This window comes from Lissotriton helveticus, chromosome 9 (assembly GCF_964261635.1).
Source record: "Lissotriton helveticus chromosome 9, aLisHel1.1, whole genome shotgun sequence".
Lineage (NCBI taxonomy): Eukaryota > Metazoa > Chordata > Amphibia > Caudata > Salamandridae > Lissotriton > Lissotriton helveticus.
The window spans coordinates 621807657-621816629 of NC_136070.1; the positions used below are offsets into that span (position 1 = coordinate 621807657).

The following is an 8973-nucleotide window of genomic DNA, read 5'->3' on the forward strand; positions in this document are numbered from 1 at the left end:
TAGTGGACGAAAAGACAGGTTGCCACAGAACTACCACAGGCACATGTACCGATTGCCTGGTGGAGCGGTCTGCATCCAAAAAATGGTGGTGATGTCAAGCATGCACCGTCTGCCAAATTAGGATGCTGCCTCCAGCCAGCCATTCCAAGGTGGCAAAACCGCCATTGAAAGGCCCGAGGGAGATTGGCTTTGGGGGTCCATTGCAGGACCCCCTTGTGTTGGGGGGAAGTGTGGGTGCACTAAGGGGGTACCCAAGGTACCCCCCCTATATTTCACTGCACCAAGTGGCAGGCACTGTGTGATGCCTGCCATGTAGTGCAGTGAAATGCACAAAATGCATTTTGAACATCGCTGTGGGTGCTGCAGTCAGCAGCACCCGCCACAATGCTAAAGTGCAAAGTGTGACCGCCATGGTGGCAGTCGCATCCTAATTGGGTGTATTGCGGATAGTCCCAGTTACCAACACGATGGCGGACGGACTCCAGTCTGTCCGCCATCGTAATTGGCCCCTAATGTTTACATCAGGAAGCATTAGATGGTGGCCACTACATCAGGACTTTATATTATAACTTTGTGGGTAAGTGTATAACTTTTTATAGTGTTTACAGTAGATCACAGTTGAAATTGAAACTTCATTATTATTAAACTTAATAACTTTGCAGCTGTAGGGTCTCTTTGGTCTCAATACAGAAACAAATTACAAAGATTACACCAATTTTGACATAAAGATAATACTTTATTCAAAGAAGTGCATTTTCTTGGTTTGGTCAATAGTTCAAGAACTTAGCGAAAGAGTTTCTGGTTGAGCATGAAGATTTTAGAGATATCTGAAACAGAGTACCTTGACAAATCCAAAAATTAAAAATCTATTAAAATCTGATTGGTTACGAACGTTTTTTTTCCCATCAGTCAATTTGGTTTTGCAAACCCAAAGGTGGAATTGCAAAACCAAAACAATCTGATTGGCTGGCCATCAAATTGGGTAAAAGGTTTGCTACTTCCATTTCAAGAGACAGTCCCTGCATGCTATACAAAAGTTGAATGCCTGCATAATGATGCATATGTATCCCCCAAGCCAAAGCCAGCCCCCATGCTTAAATTATTTTAAAAAGGCCGATTTTTTCACAAGGATCATGGTACCAGTGGCTATGTACCAAGTTTCCAGTGAAGCCATCTGATCTATGAAACCAAGCCGAAGACTGCAAACTGGTTGAAAGCTTCATTTACCACTGCCAATCTGTTATTTAGTTCAAAGTTCTGATTCCAGGACTGTGGATCCACCATAGGGTCATGAATCTTACCCTGTGTTTATGGTATCAGAAAGTGACACTTGTCTTGCTTTGCGGTTCCTAGAAAATACATAAAGGTGTATCAGGCATGCCCTGGATCTGTGGTTCTGATTTTGGGTACTGAAAAATCCAGAAAGATTAAACCTTTGAAAAATTGCAATGTAACACCACATCTGCAGTGATCTTGTATTTTAACTTAGATAACCCCTACTTTTAAACACCATCATATAATTTGCTGTCATACCAAGCACAACTTTTTAAAAAAAACGTTCAGGCTCATTTGAGGATGTGTGGTATTTAGAAAGAAATTCCTGCCTTCAAATGTAGATGGGGGTCTTCAAATCGTCCATGAGGACATGTAGTACAGCAAACAAATATGTCAGTTCTGAATTTAGTTGTGGAAAAGGAAATTATATTTTTTCCTCACTATACAAATAACTATGAGCTCCTTGCTTAATGGCCCAAAACAACCAATCGCTGCTGTGCTAGTTAAGGTCAGGGGTATAACTTACAGAAAATTATACTTCTGGCCTTAACTAGCGCAGCACTGATTGGTTATAGTTATTTGTACAGTGTGTAAAAAGTAGAATTTCCTTTTGGGCAACTACATTTAGAACTGGCACATTTGTTTGCTGTACTACATGTCATTTTTGTATCAAATGTTCTTGTCGTGATGTGGGGTGGGTGTGATGTATTGTAATGTATATCAATGATATATTCATATTTTTCGTTTGTGTATGACAGTCTTTATTAAAAAAAAGTATTATGAATAATGACTCACAATACTACTACTGAAGACAGTGGTCATGAATGAAACTAAAAGTGTGGAGGAGTAGCATCAGTACTGGCAGTTGTGAGTTGATTGAACATTTTCTAAAAGTGGCATTTCTAAAACAGTAATATTAAATATAACTTCACCACTAAGGAGGATTTATCATTACCATTCCAAAGGTATGAAACAAGAATAAAGCTACTCCTCTCTGACCAAGAATTACAGCTTAAAGGTATGCTAAAGAATTCAGAGTGCTGGCCTACGAGAGGGATAGACCTCACAGTAGTGAAATTTGAGATAGGCTGTTTTTCACTGCCTGGACAGGCAAAAAAAATAAAGGTACATGTCTTACCTTTTACTTACATAGCACCCTGCTGTTAGGGTTACTTAGGGCCTACATAGGGGCGACTTATATGTAATAAAAGGGGAGTTTAAGGTTTGGCAAGTAGTTTTAAATGCAGAGTTGAAGTGGCAGTAAACTGCCAACACAGGCGCTGAGGTGGCAGCCCTAAGACACGTTTGACAGGCTGCTTCTGTGAGCGGCACAATTAGTGCTGCAGGCCCACTGCATTTGAAGTACAGACCCTGGGTATATGGTATACCACTCCACAAGGGACCTATCCACACAACAAATAGGCTAATAAGGTATACACTAATGTCATCATGTTTAGGGGAGAAGCACATGCACTTTAGCACTGTAGGAGATAGAGGGGTAATCGGTCCCGAACCCTTATTAGCCGTTTTGATAGGATGTATGACGTTATAACGCATACTATTACTCCGCATACCATTACAACGCGACTTTTACTCCGCATACCGTTACAACGCATAGCGCCTTGGGGCGCTGGATAGTGGTAAGTATAATTTTCTATTCCAACACCAGTCCCCGTGGACACTAGGGAAGGTGTTGGATAGAAAATTAAACTTATTCCCTATCCTACAGCGCCCCCCAGCGCAATGCGTTGTAATGGTATGCGGAGTAAAAGTCACGTTGTAATGGTAGTGCGGAGTAAAAAATGCGTTGTAACAGGTGTATACCGTTTTGATAGAGCAAATAGTAGTGATGGTGCTTGTCCGTGACAGCCAATACCTGTTTCGCCCCTTTTACATGGCCATCCGGCCTGGGGCTTCCTCAGGGCTGTACATTTTGACAATACATTACAAATTATATTCAACAGACTCAACTAACTAGCACTCTAAATAACAACTTCATGCATTGGCATCAATAAAGATAAGAAAACATAGTATTATTTGGTCCATTCAACTTAGGGAGAATCAACTAGTTAGTACAAACTCACTGATTGAAGTCAACCATAATGACATTACCAAAAGGTGACATGAAAACCATTTCCACCTGTAATATTATTGATGTTAAGAAGCACTCTGAAAAGCCCGATACTCAAATGATTCTTTGATTTATAAGTTTTGTTTTACTTGTACTCATTTGTTAATTAGCTTTTGCTAGTGTGCAAAGCACTCTGGCATTGGCGTTGATGAGGTCCTTGCTATAGAAGCCCTAAAATAAATAATACATATATTTAAATATTTATGATTTATACAGTCCAAACCAAATTGGTTGAAAATATTATGAATTACCTTTTGTATAGTCTTTGTAAACTGATATGTATTTGTTTGTAATTGCATTATTACTTTCTTTCATATTGTAGAGGATATGGACTCTAACCAATGAAAACTTCAAGTGCTTTGCTTTTGACTTCTGTTATCTGGGCTTTTGTTGTGTGGTGATCCTAATGGCGTTTCACCCACTGCAAGCTCTGTTTATTTTGATATGAGCTGTAGCCTCTAGTGCCCACCTATTAATTTAAAGCCACTTGCCCAAAGGAGAGCTAGGGTATGGGGTTCGGTGTAGGCTACAGTGCACAAGAACAGATAGTGCACATGCACTGTGCATATTGGGATGCAGTTTGGAATGAGTGTGGTATGTGACTGTTGTGTTTTACTGTATGATACAGGAGTCTGATTGGGATCTCCAGTTTGTTACTAATTATCAAGATCGAGATGGAGAGAGCCTGTATTTTGTACAACAATCCTGAGATCCTTGAAGTGGGTCACGGTACTGTGAAAGGAGGGCAACATATACCCTTTTGATGGCTATGTCCAGTTCCTGCCCCATTCCTGCTTTATTTCCCACAGGTGTTACAGCTAACATTTTTATGCAGTAGATGATTAGGGAGGCCCCTCTCTCTTTCATGCCTTTGCTTCAGATTCCATTGACAGGGAAATCCCATCACCACCTCATCTGCGGATTGGATTTGTTTAAAAGCATCTTTAGTCTGACCAGTCTGGGGTTAATAAACAAATGTAAGGAACCTCTGTAAAACCAGCTAAAGAGAGAATAATTGCTGAGTAGATTCTCATCTCAGAACACCATGAAACTCACCAACCAGAGTTTGGACTCTCCCACTAGAGTGTGTGAGAAATACCTGACTCCCAGAGCCAGAATCCTCAATGGTTGCCTTTCTCAGAACTAAGCAGGATTATGAAATGTTTGCTGTTTCCTTGGAAGTAAAATAATTGAATGTAGATATGCCCCGCCACTGGGGGGAGACTGTAAATGGGGAAATGTATGTTTAGGTCTGGGCAGAAGAATGTTTGCCCCTCTTGTAACTGATCTTTTGTTACCGGTTTTTGGAATATTAAATCTGTGTAAAGTTGATTTACCTGTCCAGTGAAATACCTAACAATAGTAATGTGTTATTATTACCGAAGTAAGTAACCCTGATTATATTTGATGTGACAGGGTAGATTAAAGGTTGTAGTGCTTCCTTTTGATTAATGAACACAGGAAACAGTATGCCTGCGTTGTATGTGCAGAAAGTCAAACACTAATGTAATTTGCATATTCAGGGGTACTGCTGGTTTTGCTACTTAGGATCGAGAGGCAAGCAGTTTTTCACTAGGTGTTTGCAGACATCAGAAATGGAGCAGTGTTTGGGAATTAGTTGCCCTCATTGATGAATCCTTAGTGTAGGTGATTACGCTTATCTGTGAGGCCCCTTTTATTATATATTTAAAATTGTTATCTCCACCAAGTACTCCGTTTTTAGCAGTGTGCATTAAAGTACTTTACCTTCTTTAAAATAAAAGTCCTGACTGGGTAATGATTTATGGAATAAATTATATATATTACTGGCTTCTGAGTTTCTAGCCCACATCACCTCCTGAGGAAGTACTGGACTGCTCTGCCTTTTCTACCTGCGAAAGAGAGGTGTGCTCGGTTTTCGATTTGAGGTTAAACTAATACAGGTTCCCGAGGGCACAAATGTTAAGCAAACTCAATGTATACAATTGGGGTCCATTATTCTCTAGATGCTAGATTGTCCCCATAAACCAGTTCTCACGTGTATCAATAAAAAACTCAACAAGAATATAACAAAAAATGTGAACAAGATGCATGCCAAAAGCATGTGGGCAATAAGCTCAGAATTGTATTTTATTGCAAAATATGCTATTTACTTATATTATTAATCAATTCTGTATCTTGCAGTCTACTGTTGCATACAATTATGAGAGGCATAACTCTTTAATGTCTTTTCTTACAGGAAAACGCATCTGCCTTGGAGAGGGACTTGCCCGCATGGAGCTATTTCTTTTCTTCACCACCATACTGCAGAATTTCGCCTTAAAAGCAGCTGGAAATCCTGATATAATTGACCTCACCCCAGAGTTCAGTGGATTTTCGAATCTCCCCCGATCTTATAAACTCCACCTCCTTCTTCGCTCAACATGATTCAGTGGTTCATTGTTAATTTAGGGATTATGTTTAATAGAAGTGTTTCATCTGATGCAGCGGTAACTTCTTCTGGTAATTTCTCAATGCAAAACCCTCATGCTACCTCTATTTACCGCTGAAAAGGTGTTGGGCCCTTGACACAATGTATTACCTTCAGGAGACTTTAAATAAACATGAACAGTCAAAAATGAAATTATTATTTAAACCAATGAAGAGAGTTGTTGAGTATTTTAAAGGGTTTTATTTTCTAGTCAAAAGTTAAGGTTTTCTTTAACCCTTTATTCATTAGTAAAATATCAATCAGGTTACAGAATTTGGAAAACAGGGAAAATAGCATTAATACAGTACATATTACAGTCTGCATATAGGCATCACATGTAGAAAAGCAAATGTGGCACAAAATGTCAGTCTTAAAGAGTTTCTTAAAGAGTTTCTAAGATAAAGAGTCTTGCAAGGCTAACCAATAATTAAATGGTTTGCAAAAATCTCCCATTAAGATAAATAAATGCATATGAAAAATAAATCTTTTCAGACCCAGTTAATTAGTCAAAGCATAAACTTAGAATTTTTGTATCTAAATTTAAAAAGCCTTTTTATCTGTTGCTGATCTCTGCATCTCTGTATCTAAAAGAGCAAGCAGCCCCTTCTTCACCAGACCTCAAAGGAATGTGGCCTGCTGTGCCAACAATATGACGTGCAAGGACTGTCTGAAAAAAATATGAGCAAGGGAACCCCCACCTGACTCTCCTCAAAAGCAATCTCATCACAAGCTCTACCGCGACGTTTCTCGTATCTAAACCATATGAATGAAGCAGAGTCTAAGCCAAAAGCCAAATGAGCCTGAAAGCCAAATGAGCCTAAAAAGCAAACCACGCCTCCAAAGTGGTCATTATTTATACTCTAATTCTTGGCAGACTACACAAACTGTTGCATTTCCAGAAAAAGCTTGTACCTGATTGGTCAGCCACAATGGCATGAGGTCTCACCAATCTGACTCATTAAAAAATTCTAGAGCATTCCAGTTTTAACAAAAGAAGCGTAAAATGATTAATACATTTATATGCTTTTGCAACATTTACTAGGAAAAATGTTTCTATCTATTTTCCTTCCTTCCTTCACAGCGCAGGCTGGAAGGATATTTTAACTAACATTGGCACAATCACAAGAATGTACAGTTCACAGTGGCCTTGACTCCTTCGTGGTTTGAGGCAAGGTGGTGTAATCTGCGCATGCTCTCTTCTTTTAATGCAAGTCACAGCCTTGCTGGATTCACAGTCAGACATTTAATTGTAGGCCCAACTCCATACTAATACCCTTGTATTATTTTTCCCTAGCAAAAGCTATTAATTTCAAGCAGCATTTGTTATTGTTTATGTACAACATGCAAAATGTGCAATGTATAACATAGCATTATTATGCATTAGGGTACATTTTAAAAGCACACACAGTTAACACAGCGCACACAGTTAATAAAGCGCACACAGCAACATGCTTTAATGTTTTAGATAACTTTTCGTGCAAAAAAGCGTTTAGCCCCATGTGTAGTGTTTTGGTGCATTGTTAATTCACACACATTATAAAAGAGGTGTTAGAAACTGAACATGTTTTTTTTCTCTTCTAAATATGGAACAAGCCAAAGTCTCTTAAAACAGGGATATGGGTGTAAATTATAAGGAAACATGAGCTGGGAAGAGAGAACACATTCTATTAATCTTCAAAGCTAAAAAGGCCACTTAAATCACAAGTTTTTCTCTACACTGCAAAAACACTTGTTAATTCAGCACAAGTATTTCAGACTGACGAGGCCTCATTTCATGTCTTTCATGTGCCATGTTTTTTTTTCACTTGCACCAAAATGTGCGTGTCAATTTAAATGCAGTCTGTCAGAAGCACAAAAAAATAAAACAATGCCTGACTCCAGATGAAATCTGCTCCATCACATCTTAATATGAGTAATTGTAGTTTTAAGAAGAGGGCATTGATAATTAAAAAGTTTAACATTTGTGACAACTTGGGTGGTTTTAACCCCTTGCGTGCTGCCATCGGCCAACAGCCGACGACAGCACTACCATGCTAGTGCTGCCGCCGGCCAACGGCCAACGCTGCCCCGCCCATTATGCTGAAGTGCCGCACTGCCGCGAAATCGCGGCCCCGGCTAAGGGGTTAAAATAAAAGTTTAAATTGCCGTTATAATTACATAACATTTTGAGCTCAGAAAACGGACACAAATTCATTAGTTATACTTTACTGAGCCAACTAGAATTTGTGCGCCAACATGCTGTGCTTATGAGCTCACAGATTAAATCACTCATGACATTTTTAATTACATCATTGATGATATCACTGATAACTTCCCATATGACATCATTGATGGCAATACTGGGCATGTCGCTGGCACACATTCTTTCTTTCAATTATTTTGATATTTCCCCCGAATACTATCTCATAATTCCAGAAGGTGCTTGTACACTGATAGTGATGATGAATGTGCAAAGTGCAATTTATTACTCCACAGACACTGGGTCCCAGTTTTTGTGAAGTAATAAATTGCCCTTTGCACATTCATCGCATAGGGTGCGTGGAAGTGCGGCAAGTTTGATGAGTGTGAATCTACTAAGATAAGACTTTATTGAGGTAATGCCCACTTAGGCCTTATTTTCACAAGGAGTTTTGATCTTTATTAAATGTGTATTTTATAAGGCAATGGGATACATATTAGGATATCAGATGCCTTTCGGTGTTATTAACACATTGTATAAGTAAATAGGTTGTGGTACTGAAGATACTCAGTGACCTGATATTGATGCAGCAGTGTGATTTGTGTCGACTGACTGAACAAGGGAATCAATGAAGAAGTTAGGATAATGAATTACTATAATTCTTGGCCCACTTGGGTTTGATATTGTAAGATTCCTTATCATTTTTGATGCCATGAGTGATGTCGCTGACAATGTCATGAGTTATGTAATATGTGAGGTCATAAGCAGTGCTTTGCCGGGGTGTAAGTTATAGTTAGCTCAGGTAACTATAACTGATGAATTTCACTGGTTTAGTATGAGTGAAATCTAAGCCTAACTATAATGTCCCTGTAACCTTTTTTTTTTCGGCGAAAGAAAACAGCCTTTTTTAGTTATAATGATCACCTTTTCCATAGAGGA

At 39.0% G+C, this 8973-nt stretch overlaps 1 protein-coding gene across 1 annotated transcript in view; it reads left to right on the plus strand.

Annotated features, from left to right (window-relative positions):
- LOC144781696 (cytochrome P450 2C11-like) overlaps positions 1–6024 on the plus strand; it is a 255785-nt gene extending 249761 nt beyond the window's left edge. Inside the window, exon 9 of the mRNA XM_078660673.1 lies at positions 5625–6024. Coding sequence (XP_078516799.1) covers positions 5625–5812 — 188 coding nt within the window. The 3' untranslated portion in view covers positions 5813–6024. The remainder of the gene's footprint in view (positions 1–5624) is intronic.
- Positions 6025–8973: the final 2949 nt, after the last annotated feature.